We start from the raw sequence: 20271 nt of genomic DNA, 5'->3' as shown, positions 1-20271 counted from the left end.
CGAATCTAACCGAATGTAGATATATCGATCGATCAACGTACGTGTATCGCGTATTTGAATTAATTGTCAAATACTTAGTAGATTGACGTTTGTGTAAATACGTACATAAGCGTGAATGTGATATCTTCCTTTCTTTTTGGTCGTCCGAGCTTGATTAACACGCCCTGGGTTGTCACAGTTCAGTCTTGTACCTACAAGCTAAGATTTGTGATCAAAACACAAGGATAACAGAAGCGCCATGTTTACACACAACACACGGCGACGGTCGCTGTTTCCAGGCGTCCTCCCTGTTTCAGATGGGGTAGGGGGTGTGGCGGTGCTGGTGAATGTGGAGTAGGTTAGTGGCGATTGAAACATGGAAATCAATAAAGGAAATTATTATAGAGAACGACGCCGCGGTGAAAAAGGTGCGAACAATCATACGAAGAACGGATACGAACGCTGTTAAATCTTTTTGCGTAAATACATTTTCCCCAAAATAGAACTTCCCATGCCGGGAATCGAACCCGGGCCGCGTGGGTGAAAGCCACGAATCCTAACCACTAGACCACATGGGATGACATGAAGGCAGTACAGACAGAATCAATTTCGATTTTGTGAGGTGCAAGTGCCATGCGCTATATATTCATCCATTGATATGTGTGAATTTCATTATGAACATATCCCCCAACTTAATATAGATAGATACCAGACTTGAGAATAACGGATTAGAGGAGGCTCTACAGGACACAGTCGGGGATACATTGCAGGGGTATTGAAGATGCAATGCCTGTTTTATTGCAGCAATGTATGATTTTATGATTATACGCTTTTACGAAAGTACCACCATATCATATAAAAGAATAACGTGTCTGACTGTTGAATTATAGCATTTGGAAAAAAAAACGTAACGTTATATCTTATGATGTCGATCAAAGTATGACCTGCCTTTTGCTTGAGGTTTGTGTATTATTTAAGTGGGCGGTCAACAGTTATGTAAGTCGGTGCACGTACATTTGCGCCTTCTAGCGAATTTTGACGTATTGCATGATTTATATGTGGTGCCAAAACCCACCATATACGTGATCAAAAAGGGTATTTTGCACTTGACCTGCGTGCGAATTGTGACGCCTTAACAAAATTTACAGTTGATTTGTGTCGCAAAGCAATCATTTATAGTGTATCAATATTTTACAGCCCTGACCAGTAATGACTTCGTGCGCTTATTACATAACGCCGTTACATGGATGTGTCTCATGGTATTGGGGTTGCATTATGGTTGGCAAACCCTGGTCTGACGGGTGTTTGCCTTCGCCAAGAATGTTATATTTTCGGGTGCATGTGTCTGTCTGTCTGTGTGTGTGTGTGTGCCTGTCTGTCTGTTTGTTTCTCTCTCCCTCTTCACCATCATCATCATCATCATTTGGTGTATGTCACTGTATGAGGTCGTGGAACTCGTTTTTTTGGTACTCATTACGCATCATTCATCGATCATTACAACTGAAATGAAGGATCAGATGCTGCGGTGGCACAGATGCCTTTACTCAAACTGCCTATCATATCCTTCATACATATAAAACAAATTATTTCTGTCATGTCATGTATTCTCCAAGTGTATTGTGTTCTAGGAATCATTGTATCGTACCTTTAAACTTTACGTATACCCTGGTAAAAGCCTCTTAATCGCCGACATTTCCGTCATTATTCCCCATTGTTGTCCTATTCATCTATATTTAATGCAGCATCTTCCAGTCCGCTAGAAAATTTAGGGGTGTCACCAGCCTAAGAGAACCTTTGGGCGTAAACATTTAGGATCACTGTCCAACTATACTATGGTTATACTATGATAATTGGACAGCCACCCTAAATGCATGTGTCATGTTTACGCTAAAATGGGCTCGACGTCGACTGTGGCTGAAAAGGTCAGCCCTTTCAACATGGGTGGAAAACACAATGCAGTCGGGTAGTCTATATTGAGGTGGAAAATGCCCATTACTAGCTTTCAACATGGCCAACCCGTGACAAATTGCAGGTAATCTGCGGTATGTTACAGGGATTAACAGGTGGTGATTGTTGATAGCCATACCAGGAAACATTTACAATAGGACAGGGCGGTGTAGATCTCGTCTGTCTCAGTCGGCATCCCTTCTGTTGAATGGTTGGGCCCGTTTTCTCTTCATTCAGACGATGCTATTGTTAGCGTGACTATGAGGTTTTCTGGCTGGACTGGGCATATAATTGTAGGCAACACACCGCCGACTGAATCCAAACATGGCTGCTGAAGAGAGAACGTCGCTGGACTCTCTGGTTTGGAGCGATACCGAGATGCGCCTTTCTGACATAGAGGCGCAGTACAAGTTACCGCAGCTCACAAGGATCACACACGGCACGTACAAGGCCCTCGGACCGCAGGCCTGCACAGAGAGCGAGGTCATCCTACTGCAGGACGCCACAAGGGCAAGCAAGATTATGGCACGGCTTTTGAAAAAGGACCGTAAGGATACCGGTCCCAGGCTCGCTATTCCGCTCAAGTATCCGGGCAAGTTTCAGATGCTGCGTGGGCCCAATATCTCCCGATCGTTTGAGACTGTGAAGCAGGTCGCCAACGTCTTTCCGTCCAAAATCTTTGCCCGGGAAGACATTCGGGAAGATTCCATATTGCTGATGAGCGAGGTGAAGCCGAGTGACAGTGTGTCGTCACGCGGGACTAACCCCGTCGTAGTCTCGGAAAACGACGAACTCCGGCCGCTCGGCGTTGTGGTTGCACGGCAGCGAAAGGAGAAACAGAAATCATTCCTCGGTTTATTCAAGAAAAAAGAACCACCGAGATACCTGGAAGTGGTAAGCATTTAGTGAATGTTTTCCTAAGCTATGTGAGGTTTTGTCTCAGAGGCTGTGGTCAAACATTTTTCTACTGATGTCATCTTGTACTACACAGAGCCCCAGCAAGGTCGCGGGTCTACGAAAAAGGCTGTCCGGCATTTCAATATGTTTTGGAATGCCGCACGGTTACTTCAAACATCATTATGCTGTGCGGCATTGCATTGCGGGTCTTTAAAAAGGCGTACCAGTTAAACCTAATACCTCTTCACACCAAAGGATTGAGCCGGAATGCCGTCTGAATTAGAATTTTGCGTTAAACACAATTCCTGGATATTTGAAGTCCATTTTATAACTTCTCACTGCACTCCAGACATTTGTCAGTGTTAACTGTCGGGCCGACGTCATGTTTAATATCAGACCAGATTGTCACTGACAAGCTCTTCATTTCAAACATGTGAAATTTTTACCCGTTGAATTGTTTCAAACGAAAAACTGGAACTTCGTCTTCACTTTGGCAAAGATAAGCATAACGTTAACAATAACACGCCCAATGCCATACGTTTCACACATGACGTAGGCGTTTGAAGTATTCATGCACTTCTCTCAAATTTGGTTTAAAAAAAAAGCCGTGAATTATCATCATACAGGGATTCTGACAGAAAGCATGTGTAACTTTGGGTTATTTCTTTCCAGGTCAGGAAAAAAGACGGAAAGCGAATCCAGCTTCCCTTTTCCCTGAAGGCTCGGTTCAGCACGGGCGGGCCCGGCCAGCCAGGCAAAGTGGACCTCACCACGCACCTGACCGCTGAAGAAATCGTCCGGAAGTACCCGCTTCCCCTGACCGTCCGTCTGGTCAGTGGTCAGCGACCGAAAACTATCTCAAGGTAAACCAGTCAAAGTCTGAGTTGGAATATTCTCGATAATACAAAAACAACAAACAAGATACAGAAAATTCCAATGAGGTAAACCAGTCTGTGAAAGCACTTTATCTTCGACTGAAAAGACAAACTAATATAACTTATTGGACTATTTACCAATTTACAGACCTTGAACCAGAACCTGAACCCGAATATTGGTTTTAAAGAACGGTATCAAGTCGGAATGTCGGATTTATTTGATTGTCCTGTCATGTTCCGAAAAACAAAACATTGATGTGTCCCAAGTATTCGCCACGTGAACAGATTGTTCTCTCCTGAAGGAAGGGCGTCACCAAATAATAGCTAGCGCTAGTAGCATTGGAAAAGAGAGTATCCGAGAATAGAACGTGGCATTTCATTTCAAGAGAAGGCCTTGACAGTTCAAAGGTTGTCTCAAGACATGATTTTAGACATTAGAGTGACGACAGGGGCCAGGAAAAGTATAGGGGATGTTTAGCTATTCTACTTGTGCAAAGTTTATTTGTGCAGCGATGTATCAAATTTCATTCGCAAAATGGGCCGAAGCCCAGCACAACGACCACGTATTCCCAGGTGTCCCTAACGTGTACATAGCCCTGCAGGCGTGACCATAGGAGATCATGACAGCATCTCCTAACCAGTTGTTCGTGGCGTCGCTACCTTAATAACCGGTAATCCTGGATATGAATGCCCCTTTGAAGTTTGTCGATGTTGAAAGTAACCTCGTTCCGCCACTGCCCATGCTACTGTTACCTCCTCACCTCACCTCACCGGTCCCATAGCAGTCTGTCCTGCCGTCGGGGCAACTAAACTGTCCACAAGAGTTATCCACCCAGGGCGGTTCTCAGCCAGACTTGTCAGGTGACTCAGGGGATGTCCTGTCCATTCCTTAAGGTCACTAGACCAGGTCCTTCGAGGGCGCCCCCTCATTCGTCCACCCTCCGCCTTCCCTTGTAGTGTAGTGTGAGCTAAGGTGCCCTTCGCTCTGGTTACGTGTCCAAACCACTGCAGCTTCCTCTTCTTTACCAGTGACAGGAAACTGTTACCATGTTTCAATAAAAGGGCGCCATCTTGTGTACATCTTATTATTATTATTTTTTTTGGGGGGGGGGAGGGGACCCAACATGATGATGATGATACCTTTAGTTTAGTAAGGTCTATGATGAGGTAGTTGTGGCATCATAATCTGTCCACACTGCGAATCCAATGCAATCTGAAACGCATCATTTTGGTACGTATACTCTGTGTCAAAAATAAACTCCTGTCAAGACCATTCTGCTTCTTTAAGAGGGCTGAAATTGATGATGATCTTTTCAACGTATATTTTTTTTCAGAGAGGAGTTTGGTGATGGAGTCATGTACTTCGAGGCCACCAGGTCAGAGGTCGTCGTCTTGGCAACCACAGTAGAGCGGAGTGACAACATCCTGCTGGAGTTCCCGCTCAAACGGAACATGTCGTTCCGTGTGGCTGAAGGGATGCTGAAGGTTGGAGACCTCCGGAGACAGTATCACATCACCATGGCAACGTACAAGGAAAAACACCCTGTTGACGTCACCAAGTACTGCGAGAACATCAAAGTACTCACCCGTCTGGAAAAGCCCAAGCCAAGTGCAGAAAAATCACCGCAGCAGCAACATGAAACAAATGGTCTTTTGAGAGAGACAATTCCACCCAGAGTTCCAGGGAAGCCCCTTGCGGCGAAGGCTATACCTGCAGAAAACCTGGTTCCCAATCCCAGCGGTAACGGTACTGATGGAGTCGGAGATGCTGCAGGTGTGGAACATCTCCCTCCTCCGCCACCGGAGCTACAGATCACCCCAAAACACGAGACCGAGACGTCAACGGACGACCCAGGCACACCTACTTCTCACACCGCGTCTCAAGCAACTACTGATTCACACCTTTCGTCACAGGCGGGTGAAACTGTCCCTGAGGAGAGGGAAGCTGCTGATGATGATGACAAGGACCGTGACGTCTCCCATCACACACCGCGTGCCCTGTCCACAGAGGAAGTGGACTTACATGTCCCCACACGAGCAGATACGGACACAGAAGAACCACCTGACGGAGATACTGTTGGTGGTGGGGATGACATAACCCAGTCAGTTCCCTCACGTATAGTGAACGAAGTTCGCCAACATGCCAACAATGTAAGGGAGGCAAACGAGCGACTTGTTTGAAAAAAAAAGAATTAGATACAGTTGCAAGGACGAAATGACGGCCATGCCATACATTTCTATACCCAGACTGAGATGGGCACACATGAAAACATACGTACTAACAGCTTTTTGAGGTCTTGTGTAGCCTTAAAAATGAGAGCCGACTCGTGGATGGTATTTTTGTGACAGTGGGCAAGACTAGTACTTAATACAAACCAAAAACATAAAGAGTCAATTTTTGAAAGTAATCAATCTTGATCGCCAATAACCATAGTATGTAAACTCATGTTGGTGTTGAGACTTATCTTACGTAAGAGGTATGGTTTGCTGTGGTTTTGTCACTGATTACAGAATTTTTGTTTGCCACAAACACAAAGGGCGGCTTATCCAGGGCATAAACACTGGGCGTTTCTATTCCTATATATGGGTAATCCTTTTGAAGTCTGGTACACGTGTTGACGGAGATAGTTTCACGCGCCTGTGTTTATTACCTATTTCTTAACTTTGTCTTTTCACTTTCATAAGTAGCTTATAAGGCACACCCTCTCAAAATTGATGTCTTGTGATCACAATTGGCATCCATATTTATATTCTATCAGTATACTTTTAACATTCTAACTGGATCATACATTAGTATTTTGACACTAAGAAGAAGGTAGTATTGTCATTTGGGTGTGAGGAAATAAAATATATTGAATGCATTACAGTAGCCAAGTGTCCCTTGTGTGTATTGGACACTACCCGATGCCTTGTATTGACGCATGTGATGGTTTTGATTTGATCAAGGAGGTTATGACAACAATTGAAATATTTGGTTCTGTGTGTAATTTATACATTATGTTCCGGAATAAAATCCTGTGGCCTTCGAATGGAGTCATAATGGCGCATTGTGTAAATAAATACACGTCAGATGGGCCGGGTTGGCATACAGACAATCGTATCGCATACTGACTGAAAAAGGGCATTATGCCTTGTAAATTATTCAGGATGTGCCGTGTCACGCTTGGCGCGTTGAATTTAATCATCAAAAATTGCACGCAAATACACAGGGCGAAAGTAACTATGACTGCTGGCGTGACGGTTGCAATAGGACGGTTGTGTCGATAACTACTAGTATTTTGTCACAACCTGAAGCTGGAACATGTATTGTTGATGAGGCCTTATCGATATGCACATGGAAAGATGCTTTATTTACGCTATTAGGATAGAAATCGACTGTTTGTTTATTTTTTGGTTTGGCTATTCAGCACGCACAGCCAGGGCAGACCAAGTGGCTATTGACAAGGACAAGACATTACACTGACATTTAACATGGACAGTATAACTGTAAGAGGTCAGGGTCAGTCGCTAGCTAGACATGTAAGGGTCGCCGAGAGAGTCCCAGACCTCACTGTTGCAAGACGATTTTTTTCATTCGGAAGGGTCGTTGTTTCCTTGGAAACATAGTATGGTATCTTAAAGTTTCTTTTTTACTATCCTTCCTGTTGTTGAGGTGCATGATAGGGCAGGTGCCCCCCCCCCCCAACACCAAAGCTGTCCGAACGACTAGGCCAGCATATCTTTACCTTGAAGTTTTACTCAAAAAGATATCGTAACATTTCTAACACAAACATTTGATACCAACTTTGTTTCCTGTGTGTTATCATGTGATCCACGCTCCATATATAATGTATATATATATATATATATATATATATATATATATATATATATATATATATATAACTCCTTAGCATTGTTATAGGCAAAGACTTTTAGTATATTGTACCTGTTACGTATACTGTCGATGTCGCCGTGCAATAAAGTTTGACTTGTTTGACTTGACTTATCAGAAGACCGTCTGGAACATAACGCGAAGACAAATATGTGGACACGTAGATACGACTACGAGGTCAATATGATCATTATCAGTCATATTACATCCGATGTTCTGTGTTACTAGTCGCTGACCAGGGGGCTCAAAATTGCTCGTCACAATCGCCACTACCCTCGTTCTTCCAAACATGCGATTTAGTCCCGACTTTCTTTGATCGCACTAAACTAACGCCGTGACAAGGAGCAGTTTTGTAAAGATGACACAAATGACAGCCTCACCAGTATCGCTTGTTTTACGTATGTGTGTATTTGATCACCTCTTAAATAACCTAACGACCTTAGTCGAACTTTGACCAGTCCTGACATTTCTGCACCAACGGCCTTGACAAAGGCAGAATGCTGCCTCTCCTCACCACTCATATAACGTTTTCTATTGTCAAAACATAAAATTGTGTACGCCTCACTTTATGACAACACATCAACGCCTGAATAACATATCGAAGTCTATCTATTACAAGTACTTGAAACATTTCAATCAGCCATTTCTGTAAGTCTTGTTAGAACAGGACAAGAGTCGCCCTACAAGGCAAACTTACATGAAGATAGCGGTCTTTACTTTCACGTTAATCATTCTATCAAAGTTAATCATTCTATTTTCCGGGGGCTTATGAACTGGGTTTATTCATTACGAAGGGGGAGGGGCACTCTGCCGTTTTATAATGTTTCATGGAGGGGTGCGTAATTGTATAACCAATTTCGACTTAATTCTGAAACGGATCTAAATTTTGTGCAATTCTCGGAAAACTTGTATCGAATCCTCTGACAAAAATATTTTATCGAAACATTATTTTAGAACAATACCATGACCGGAATTGTAATAATTTCATAACGTGACGTCTGATTGCTTTCAACGTCATTTGCTAAAATAATGGCCATCTTAGCTTTATAGCTATGCGTTGTTTTAACGTTCGAGGTGAATGTATTTTTGTCTTTTGACTCTACCACATATCGACAAATTTAGTCAGAGCTATAACGGCATCCTCATTTCCTCATATCCAAATTATAATTTTTTTTTACATTTTCGGCCGGCAAAGTTTGTTGTAGGAGATAAGAAAATGAACCACGTGACCATCGGTACCACCCTCCATATTGCACCTGCGCACCCGTCCGGAGGTAGTCACCACCACCCACTCCAAACTACACCTCCCCTTATTGTTTCTTTAAAAGTTATGTGAAGAGCGAAGGAGGCAGAGGGACAAGGCACTTCAAGATTCGTTTGGAGTTGTAGAGACATTGTTTTACTTATCAGGGTGCAAGTTTGTTTCAACATGAGGCTGCTGGCTTTAATGTTAGCTGTGGGGCTTGTTCGGGCAACACAAGGTAAGAGGACTTTGGTCGTAAACCATATTATCACACACAAACACGCACAGGTCAATACATTCCTATGAGTCTGCTATTTATGGGGTTCGCCACGTCTTACATAAGGCGCACAACTTCTTAATAAATCTTATCTTTACAGAAAAGTTTAGAAACTCTTTGTGCTGATTTTTGAACAGAGAAACAATATGCATGTTATCTATCTTTTCATTATCTGTTGATTGATAAGCAAGTTTAGCGCGTAAAATTTGGAATTTTGTTGATTCATAAATATTGTATAAGATCATTGGTATGCAATTTTCCACAAGATTTTTGTGGTGGATTGCGGTTGAATTCCATATAGCAGAATGGGTATATGATATCTGAATACACATTCTTAAAGCTTTGAAATCACAATGCGCAAAATGTATCAAGGCCAGCCTTTCCTGTTCATGACATTTCCTAGGAATCATTGGGATTTAAAGATATTGAAAGCGAATGATAGCTAGATACAGAATTTCTCGTCTTGCCCATGTCATGTCCGATTTCGAATTCGTTAGTTTTGAGGCCTCTCACTCCAAATGTTTTAATATCGCCATGACATTCTAACACATTTCTTATGAAGCACGCGCATTTTGAACGTATCAGTATCACCGATATCTATATCTGCATAAGTTATATAATTAGTTCTTAAACAACTGAAAATTATAGATATCACTCATTGACGCCTTGCACTTGGCGATAGTTTTGACGTCTACGTGAGGTGTTGACTGTTTATTTTTGTCTCATGACTGCGTGTCACCGGAGGTAGGAAGTTTTGGACTCCATAGAAACCCCGTACGTGGTGAGGTCTTGGTAGTCTCTTGGTTGGGGACTCAAATTGTCCCAGACCGAGGCGAAAAGCCCCTATATATACCAATTAAACGCCAAATTTGGTCGATTTCTCCACCTTTTTTTTCAATTCTAGCTGTCTGATAGAGATTTGCCTTGAACGTGAACACATTTGTGTTTACGTTTGTGTCCTTTTCTTTCCGGCACGACTAGCACTATAGCCAACGCTTTGCTAAGATTCTGCAAACCCAACTCCGGTGGTGGCTATAGGCAAACTATAGTAATGCAGCTCAGTGATTTTCAGATCTTCCGAGGCGTTGCTACTCCAATAGACAATGATATATTTTTGGTTGGTTTCTAAAACCATTGCGACTGAAAGCGTAATGACTTTGGGGGTAAGATATTATTGAAGTCTTCTACTAAAAAAAAAAGGTCGCTGAACACTCTGACTGAACCCCATGATACTGGGGTATAGCTGAGAGAAATTCAGTTTTTATACTGTTCTATATGAAAACTGGGGCCATAAATAGTCTGTTTGTGTGTCATTTTTGCCACCGGCATGTAGCCCCAAAAGTGATCTTTGGCCGGCCGCTTGTAGATCAGTGGCGGTTTATGATACGAACTCCTATGACCTATGTGATGCAATATACACGTACGAACTTTAAGATATTTACTTTGTCACTTTAGTCTGGATATAAATTATGCAAATGAGGACCTGATTGTCGTGTTTGATTAGAAACTTGTATAACATGTGAGTGGAAACATTGCATTGTATAAGACTAATAACATGTGACCTGTTCCCCAGTGGGGAAAATGTACAATAAAGGTCTTCATTCATTCATCCAATAATTATTTAGCGAATGCCTGAGATCGGCGTAACTTTAGTTATACGAGAGGTGGATGGACCCAAACGTTCTCGGGGGAGAGCGAAAATGAAAAAGTCACAACAATGGTATATGTCATGTTTACTCCCTCCTCAAAATGCTTCAAGGAAATTAAGATCCCTGTTTGGTATTGTAGTTGTACTCTGCAAGTAGAGGTCGGTCAGTTTCGCGCATTCTAAAGGCCTCTAAATAAAAGGTTTTCTAAGGCGTTTTGTCGGGCGTTCTGTTTGTCGGCTTTCTTCATCAACATGTTTGCCCCTCCCTATATATAACTTCTTCCAGAGCCCAAGAGCTATCTGCCACCTACGAATTGAGATAATAGCATATTAAGAACAAAGTTCTACTGCAGTGCCATCGAAAGCCGATAGAGGGCCAAAAACCGTAACTGCAGCTGGTTCATTTGTTTTGTTGACACCTAACCACATACCTCTAGTATTCCCCACACGCGTTCCAAATTTCATCCATCCACAGCTTCTTGAGTTACGTACATCTACCTGTATAAACAAATTCTTGAGGATGTATTCGTGAAATTTTTGATCGTGGTTATACATGTGTAAAAATGGCCCCTTCCCTGAGGTGTCGCCAAAAAGTCGCCCCATCTGCTTTTGATTTGATGGACCTCTCCACCACACAAGGAGTTCCACTTCCGGTCAGCGGCACGTTATGATCAGCAGTGTGGCATGGAGGCATAGATTTTCTTGCATGTCAGCGCAATGTTTTGGACCCAATGTTCTTGGCGTTAACATGATGTCGACGTAGATTATCTACACACTGCTGCATCATGTAACCATGGCGACGGTGCTGCCCTCCAGGCATTTCCCAACCATCCTAGCATGCTGTACAAACGTTGCAAACTGTCAAATCTGAGGCATTGTATAAAATACAATGTTTTTGTTGCTTTGAAATAGCAGTAAATGGCTCAAGCTCGGACTGAAGAGGTGATTTTAATTTGTAGTCTGTGAGTAAATAGAAATTGTTACGTCCAGATTGTATGACTTACATGTATTGTTTTCAACTACTTCAAGGGCGCCGCCATGTTGGAATTTTGACGTCATACAGGCGCCATCTTAATGTTTCATTTACTGTTGTTGACGACATGTTAGTGCACGCTCAGTAGTGTCGATAATGAAAAAAATCTCATTGATACAATAATAGTTCTAATATTCATACCTGCCACTAGCCTCTGCCAAAAATAATTTAAAATGACTGCATGATTAACAATAAATTAGCTGCATTTAATTTGAGACAAATAGTATGCAACCTTTGCCTTGGACAAAGTCTATGTAATTACTTGATTATTCTTTTGGATGATAAGTCCTGATTTCCCCATTCCATATAGCATGCTGCACTATAGAAGAACTATTTTAAATGCTAAATTTTTAATAGTTTTTGGCTTCTGTGTTTTTGACTCATTGTGTACAACAGGAATGTATACATGATGTATATTGAAAGTTTTGAGGTTAACCAGGTTGTCAGTTGTATCCATCAATATTGATGGCTACCAGGTCTCTGTCTCATTTGCAAACAGGCCTATCTAACACCTGGAAAGTAATTAAGGGACCATATGATAACTGTGCCCTTTGACCATAGTTAGGGCTAATGATGATCTCCAAGCAGATTCCTTTGGGGGCAAGACATTATAGTTACGGGGTGGTCAAGTATAGTATGTAGTGTCTAACTGCCCCATAGAAATCTGCTTGTAGATGAGGAAATGCTGAACTCCTGATAGCAGTTGATGATGCTTTTGTGATGCTTTTAAATTCAAATGTACACGACAGTACATAGAACCTTCATGTTACTATATCTTATCATAATTTTGGTTTAGACTGCAGATATCTAACTTGTTTGAAGATACTAACACATCATCATTTCTTTTTCCTCACTCAGGATATAGTCCACGTGGCCATCCTCACCCAAAGACAGATTGCAATGGAAACATCCCACAAGCTTCCTCAACTCCCCAGCAGCTGACCAGCCCTGGGTACCCAAACAACTATGGTAACAACCTGAATTGTAGGTGGACAATCCAGTCAGCATCAGGGACGATTATCCACCTCCACTTCATAGCCTTCGGTTTGGAGGACGGGTATGATAACCTCAACATTTTTGATGGATCAGCAGGCTCCACACCTGCACAGAGGTAAGGCAAAAATCCAAAAATGCAATGCTTGTGATTTTGTATATTTCCACAAAATACGTATTGGACTTGATACACAGCACCATAGGATAGACTTTGTTAGTACATTTGTACAGTACCTCATTTGTGATATTTTGTGTGTTTTCAGTCTAACAGGCAACAATTTGCCCAGTGACTTTGACAGCAGTGGAAACACAGTGGTTGTCCAGTTCACTAGTGATCAGTCTGTGGTGCAACCAGGCTTCCTGTTGGAGTATACTGGTAATTCTAACTCTGTGATAGCAGTACAAGCTATTTCTGTGGAATACCGTATCAAAGCATACAGGGTACCGTAGGTCTCTGGATATTTTGGATAGTGTCAGTATGCTAATTATTGGAACTTCTGGAAATGCAACCAAAATATTTGTGACTTACCTTCCATCAACACCCCTTACAAAGTGATTGTACATATAACGTTATAGTGATGCAGTTGTTGGCATTAATGATAATAATTCTGAATTATTTGTTTCATTTAAAGAATGTCTTTCTTGTCTTACTGACAGAGGTGTCAGCTAGCAGCTGTCCAAATCCAGGTATTCCAGACAATGGGCAGGTGGTTTCAGGTGGAGCTCCCTTTGGTGTGGGCAGCCAGGTATGTATTATACTCATTTGATCCATCCTAAGGGGATCTGTTATGTAAAATCCCTTTTCAAAACAACAACAACAAACAACAACATGTAAACCTTCTTGAATGTATAGCAAAGTTTTTGTATCCACGTTAACCACTTGTTCAGCAAGAGCCGATGATTCGATGTCTGTCATCTTCTTTAGACTCAGAGCAATTATGATATGTACCCTGATGAAGATAATATACTTTCATTGAAACATCAGTTCTTGCTTAACAAGTGGTTGGAATAAAGAGCCTTTCTATTCTATGATTCACCAACCTGATGAATTTTTTCATGGCAGCTTGCTGAATATAGTTTGAAACCCAGGCTTTGCCTTTTACTTGCTGTAGGTCACATTTAGCTGTAATCAAGGGTTCAACCTGGTTGGCCAGGCCACCATCACATGTAATGCGGGGACAGCAGGAGGGCCAGCTTCCTGGGACAACCCTGCTCCAACATGCAATGGAGGTATGGCAGTCATGTATCATGGTTTTAAGTAATGGAATCGACAAGTTTGGAAAAGTGAGTTCAATTGCCAATTGCTGTCAAACCATTCTTCAACACCACAGTTGTAGACAACTTTGAGTTGTAGTCATTAACAACAAGAAATCAGATATTTTAACCTCCAGGAAGGTTAGAGTTTTTGGGAATTTACACAGCCAAAGAGACTGCTAACTTGACCTTAAGATGAATCTGCAGCTACAAAGTCTCCCCCTTCCCTGCCAGTCTACTGCTTTCAAATACCTTACTAACAAAAATACAAGCAACCACACACATACATTAATCTTTTGTACTTTGTGGTTGCAGGTTCCTGTGGTGGTACATTTGTGGATGCATCAGGAACCATCACTAGCCCAGGGTATCCTGTAGGATACGGCAACAATGAGAACTGTGTGTACACCATCAGAGCACCCAGTGGAAACTATATCAGACTGGACTTTCAGGCATTCGGGCTGGAGCAAAATTTTGACTTTCTGAAAATTTTGGAAGGTGGAACTGAAACTCAAAGGTGATCGATTGCTTGTATGAATAGGACCATCTGTTGAATTAAAAATCTGTTGTGCTTCTACTACTTGAATACTAGTATATTAGAATGTTCTGTTTCTTACTGTTGCATGGGTCTGACCTTAAAACCTGTAATGCCATTACTGTAACTGTTAACCCCAGTTGACCTTTATTCATCCCAGCCCTTTATTAATTTTGTCTAAAGCATGGCCATGGAAGATTTTTGTTGGAGAGTATTTACATGCTGTCGTATTGTACATAAGGCAGCTGAAGGAGAGGATTGGGCTCTGAATTCCTATGTTGTGACCTAGACACTGTGGGTCAAGAACCTCTGATGCTATGGCCTCAAAAGGGCAAATTGGGACCATCTTTACCTTTATTCACCCCTTCTGCCTACAGATACTCTGGACAAAGCCTCCCACCAACTTACATCAGCAGCACAAATACAGTTCAACTCAGGTTCACCAGTGATGCGAGTGTAACAGGCCAGGGCTTCAGTCTCATCTATTCTTGTAAGGCATCTGTTTGGACGATACCTAGGTTTTCAAAAATCCACAATTTTTGGGATGACAAACATTTGAAAACTTTTCTGAATTGTAAGAAATGCTGAAATCACACAACCTTGAAGTATTAGAGCCTCAACCACTGTGTGATTATTGTTTTGTTTATAGACAGCTAACTTCTTCCCAATTTCTAACACATCAAAAAAATTTCTTGTTATTTTCAGTTACTACCAGTCCAACTGCTGGTCCTGTGGGGACCTGTCCTGACCCAGGGAGCATTTCCAATGGCAACAGAAACCCTCCCCCCTCTGGCTCCACTTTCAATGTTGGAGACACGGTGGGTCCAGTTATAGGCCCTTATTGTGTAACTTGGGGTTGAAGTAGTGTTTGTGGCATCTTAAAGAAGTTAAAACGAAATTCTTTCGAATTTTCTTCTTGCATTGTATAGATCACGTACAGTTGTAATGCTGGATTCCAACTAGTTGGAGCGACCACCTTAAACTGCACAGCAGGATCACCTGGTACAACCCAACCAGCAGGCTGGGACAGCACACCTCCAACATGCCAGATCATAGGTGAGGAACTATGACATCACAGCATTCAGGCATCACCTATAAAACTTCTTGTCTTCTTACAGAAAGATGTTGAGTTGAGCTTTTAATGTATCTAATACAAGAGTTAGTGACTGGCTTACTGTTAGTTGCCAGGACAATTATATTGCACATAATGTTAACATTGTACATCAAAGCTATCAACAGTAATGTTACTACATTTTGATGAAACAAGTGACTCAGTATTTTCTATATTTTTCTCAGTAAGCTGTGATCTGCAACTTTATCCCCAGACCCCCATCATGTATAGGGTTTCTAAACAGCGTACTACATGATGTATAATAATGGCCTTTCTCAACATAGCAACACCTACCAGTGGGACTGGGTGTGGAGGTGCCCTGACAGCCCCCTCTGGAGGACCTGTCTCCTCACCCAACTATCCCAGTGACTATGGCAACAATGAGCTTTGTGAGTGGTCAATCACTGTACAGACAGGAAGCACGATTCGCCTCACTTTCAGCGCTTTCAACATCGAGTCAAACTATGATTTTCTGTACATCTATGATGGAGCCAGTGATACTTCTTCACAGTTGCAAAGGTAAAAACTAGCAAACTTTAATGGGTGTAACTGTACTGTAGCTGTAGTTGTGAAGAGCAGTCAGTCTATGAATTTCATGTTGTCCTTCACATAGCTTTAGAATCTTGTTAAAAACATGCCTTTGTGGAAAACAGCCTAGGAGCCAAGGAACACAGATAAGGAGGCTCATTTTTACCATTTGCCTGTTAATTTCTAGGTTAACAGGTCAACAGTCAGTTGATCCTATCACCAGCACATCTAACATGATGTTCCTGAGATTTACATCTGATCAGTCTGTCACAGGACCTGGCTTCCAATTCTCCTACACAAGTAAGTTCTTTTAGCATACAATTAATATGATGTATGCTTCTTTGTTATTATAATAGCTTATACTGTATGAAGTACTTTTTGAATTCAGCTCTCTTTGCATGATGCATAATGCAAAGTGGTGAATTGTTAACATTACATTTCTGTATCGATCTCCTGCAGGTATTACTACAGGTCAATGCAATGATCCTGGAGTGCCTGACAATGGGAACAGGGATAATGACAGTAACTTTGGAGTCGGACAGACAGTCACATACAGCTGTTCGGCTGGGTACCAGCTGCAGGGGACTGCCACAATCACCTGCCAGTCAAACGGGATGTGGAGTGATGCTTTACCAACTTGTGAAGGTGTTTTTTTTTTTTTTTTAAACTGAATTTAACGTCATTTTTCCCCAACTGGGCGTTAGACGTGCTTGCACCAGGTACAAGTCTTTTTTTGAGGCAAGATTTTTACAGCTGGATGCTCTTCCTAACGCCAATCCAAACCCTAGTAGGGCCCAGGAACCCTCTAACTGAGGGGGGAAATACGTGTTAAGTGCCTTTCCCAGGGGCACAACGTCTGGGTGCAAGTCCGGACATGTCTGGGTCCAACCCTGGGGATTGAACCTGGGTCTTCTTGCTTGACAGTCGGACGCTCTATCCACTACATCACACAGACGCACTATCCTGTTTTACATGGGATATTTAAGCTCTGAAATACTATTATATATACCGGTAGAGCTACAACTTTGTATTTCAGTAAATGGAATGTCATTCTTAAACATGCAAATACGACCTGAAATGCAGATTGTGCAGATTTTGTGCAGGTGCAGTATGTTCTGCCAAAGTGGACTATGGTTTAATATAGCATTAGGTAATGACTGGAATGTGTTCCCTTTACTTTTGCTCTCAGCATCCTGTGGTGGAACATACACAGACCAGTCAGGAGTGATCAACTCTCCCGGCTATCCCAACTCCTACCCCAACGATGCCCAGTGTATCTGGACCATCCTGGGGGGCACAACGTCCAGTGGAACCCCACGCCTGATCGAGCTCACCTTCAACATCTTCAGCCTGGAAGCCAATTATGACTTTGTGTACGTCTATGACGGCTATGCCAATGGTACTGTACTAAACAGGTTTACTGGCACAAATACTCCAGACCAACAGAGAAGCACATCCAACGTTCTGTCCATCAAAATGACTACAGATGGGTCTGTGCAACAGACTGGCTTTCAAGCAGCTTATCAAAGTAGGTATTCATATGTATGTTTGTTTTCTGAAAATGAATAGAAGCCACTAATGTTATCTTCAGTACAAATTGCAGGATTGTGAATAGCATTATTTTTTCATTGAGAGTGAAAGATTTATTTCAATGTTCCTGGTTTGTTCTCCAACCCACAGTCTTGGGATCTGTGACCTGTACAAACCCTGGAGCCCCCCAGTTTGGCAGCATGGTGACCAGTGTCATTGGAAACACCTTTTCTGTGGGTGCACAGGTCACCTTCAGCTGTGATCCAGGCTATGACCTGAGTGACAACTCACCTATAACCTGTCAGAGCAATGGCCAGTGGTCCGGACCAGTGCCCACATGCGATGGTATATATGCATATCTGTTGACATATTATTAAGTTTTGTTTGTTAGTGTAGCAAATTATTGGTTAACTGGAAAACTGTGTTCATGTAGTCCCAAGCTGTGCATTAACAGACTACATGTAATTCTGTCTGACTGTTGTGTCACACCCTCAGCTGCTTGTGGTGGTCAGCGTACAGAGTCCTCAGGAACCATCCAGTCTCCTGGTTACCCTGGTCAGTACGAAAACAACCTGAACTGTGAGTGGGTCATCACCTCCCCCAGGGGCGCTGTGGTACAGCTCCAGTTTGAAAGGTGCTCGAAAATTAATGATGTTTTATTTATTTAATTTTCACACTTGTTGTCCCCGCAAAATAGGGGTAAAATTACATTATAAAATCATGTACATACATAATGTACTATAAGGGCTCAAGAAAACGTTTTGTATGAATGATGATGATACTTTTCTGATGTACTGTTTTATATTGTACAAATGTTAAAATGTGAATCCTGAAATGAACTCTAAACAAGCTTAAAATTCAATTCATGCCGACTAAGTAATACTAGTAATATATCTTCAGTTGACATGAACAAACTTTTATCTTAATTTCCAGATTGGACCTTGAGGATGGCTATGATTTTCTGGAAGTTCGTGATGGGGCAGACGGTTCCTCACCAATGCTTCAGCGCCTGACAGGCTCTAACACCCCAAATGCCATCAGTAGCACGGGCAGCTCTCTGTACCTTAAACTTGTCACTGATTACAGTGTCACTCAAACTGGCTTTAGGGCAACCTTTAATGGTAAGTCTTCTGTGTTCTTCAAGGATTTTTTTCATACTATATCATTGGATTACCTTTTTATGTTGTACAGTATTTGGTCACAACATGGACAAGGTTGAAGACTTTTCTACAGTAACGTTAACTGCAACAGATTTCATGTTTTTATGATACATAAACCATACTTCCTTCTCTCCTAACAATACAGATGAGGTATCCTTAGCCTGCCCTGATCCTGGTGTCCCTGCCCATGGCAATCGTGATGGTGACTTTTTCTATGTGGGAAACACTGTCACCTTTTCTTGTGACCTTGGCTATGTCATCAGTGATGCCACCCCCCTTACCTGCCAGACTGGTAACACACCCTCATGGTCTGGACCAACACCAACATGTGATGGTTAGTGGCAGTATTTATTTATTTCATTTTTTGAGATTCAGATCCTAGACTATCACCGTTTCATATGTTAACCCTGAGACCAGACTGTGAGGTTTGAACCACTCATACTGGGAAGGACCCCTAGTCCTTTTGTGGCGGGATCTTTAACGTTCTTGAGGTGTGGCTCTCGATCCTGAAGGACCTCAGCTTTACAAATGTACATCCTATGCAAGAGGATGTCCGTAACCAAAGCTCCATGTAGGTACTCATTTTCACCTGAGATGATTGAGGAAATAAGTGTTAAGTGACTTTTCCAAGGGCACAACACTGGAGCCAGCCAGGGATTCAAACCCAGAACATCCAGATTGAGACAACTAAACTGTACCCTAGCCACAAGACCACCTTGCCACCCAGCAAAGTACCTTGTTATTGTCAAACTAGGCTGTCAAGCCACATGTGAGAATATTCAATACTACTAAATACCTGTAGTGATCTTGTGAAAGGATAAAGAGTAGAATTGTTGATCTATTTGTTGCATTGTTTGAGTAATTATTCAATTTTATTTACAGCTCTCTGTGGTGGTTACCTCACTGCTACAGAAGGGATTGTCTTGTCCAAGAACTACCCTAACAACTATGGAAACAACCTGAACTGTAACTGGACTGTTGCAGTCACACCAGGAAAAGGTGAAGATATACATGCCTTCAACTACAGTTGACATCATGAAACAAATGACAATGAAATACATGTACAACAGTTCTTGAAAATAGTCAAATGTGATAGGCATTATTCAATGAACAAAGACGTTTGGACAAAATTGATGTTAGGGAACATTTTGCCAATCATCTATTTCTACCGGCAGTTATTCCAATTAAATGCTGCCAGTTACATCATGGTAAGCATGGCAGCCAGTTCAGAAATTGTCACCATGGCTGAAAAACTTTTGAGAAGCAAACAAAAACAAATATTCAAGGGTTAATGACCCACCCCGAGGTGAATATGGTGTGATAAAGCCTTGTCAGTTGCTATAACCACCGAATAAAGCCACCAAGTGAGCGCAGCGAACGAGGTGGC

The 20271-nt window shown here is 42.1% G+C and overlaps 2 protein-coding genes and 1 non-coding gene across 3 annotated transcripts in view; 2 read left to right on the top strand and 1 right to left on the bottom strand.

Annotated features, from left to right (window-relative positions):
* Positions 1-485: 485 nt before the first annotated feature.
* Positions 486-557, bottom strand: Trnae-uuc. Its single transcript has one exon. It is a non-coding gene; the product is annotated as a tRNA-Glu (tRNA).
* Positions 558-1752: 1195 nt separating this feature from the next.
* LOC109477026 (GRB2-associated and regulator of MAPK protein 1-like) lies at positions 1753-6777 on the top strand. Its single transcript, XM_019778050.1, has 3 exons — positions 1753-2820; positions 3496-3686; positions 5033-6777. The coding sequence occupies exons 1-3, from the start codon at positions 2251-2253 to the stop codon at positions 5877-5879; spliced, it is 1608 nt and encodes a 535-aa protein (XP_019633609.1). The 5' UTR covers positions 1753-2250; the 3' UTR covers positions 5880-6777.
* Positions 6778-8820: 2043 nt separating this feature from the next.
* The window catches only part of LOC109476641 (CUB and sushi domain-containing protein 3-like), a 35496-nt gene continuing 24045 nt past the window's right edge, over positions 8821-20271 (top strand). The window contains 18 exon segments of the mRNA XM_019777649.1: positions 8821-9053; positions 12632-12884; positions 13030-13142; positions 13424-13512; positions 13879-13996; positions 14336-14537; positions 14933-15045; positions 15261-15373; positions 15485-15611; positions 15951-16185; positions 16382-16494; positions 16654-16839; positions 17384-17722; positions 17875-18069; positions 18220-18358; positions 18658-18845; positions 19030-19218; positions 19767-19883. Of these exon segments, the coding sequence (XP_019633208.1) occupies positions 9002-9053; positions 12632-12884; positions 13030-13142; positions 13424-13512; positions 13879-13996; positions 14336-14537; positions 14933-15045; positions 15261-15373; positions 15485-15611; positions 15951-16185; positions 16382-16494; positions 16654-16839; positions 17384-17722; positions 17875-18069; positions 18220-18358; positions 18658-18845; positions 19030-19218; positions 19767-19883 (2881 nt within the window). The 5' untranslated portion in view covers positions 8821-9001.

The sequence above is a fragment of the Branchiostoma belcheri genome, unplaced genomic scaffold (genome assembly GCF_001625305.1).
Source record: "Branchiostoma belcheri isolate BF01 breed outbred unplaced genomic scaffold, Haploidv18h27 scaffold104, whole genome shotgun sequence".
Lineage (NCBI taxonomy): Eukaryota > Metazoa > Chordata > Leptocardii > Amphioxiformes > Branchiostomatidae > Branchiostoma > Branchiostoma belcheri.
Note: the sequence above shows the minus strand (reverse complement) of the source record. Positions and strands in the feature narration are given on the sequence as shown.

Coding starts and splice junctions, on each gene's coding strand:
- LOC109477026 (XM_019778050.1), top strand. CDS start 2,251: ATGGCTGCTGAAGAGAGAACGTCGCTGGACTCTCTGGTTTGGAGCGAT. Junction 2,821..3,495: donor CACCGAGATACCTGGAAGTG/GTAAGCATTTAG, acceptor ATTTCTTTCCAG/GTCAGGAAAAAAGACGGAAA. Junction 3,687..5,032: donor CGACCGAAAACTATCTCAAG/GTAAACCAGTCA, acceptor ATTTTTTTTCAG/AGAGGAGTTTGGTGATGGAG.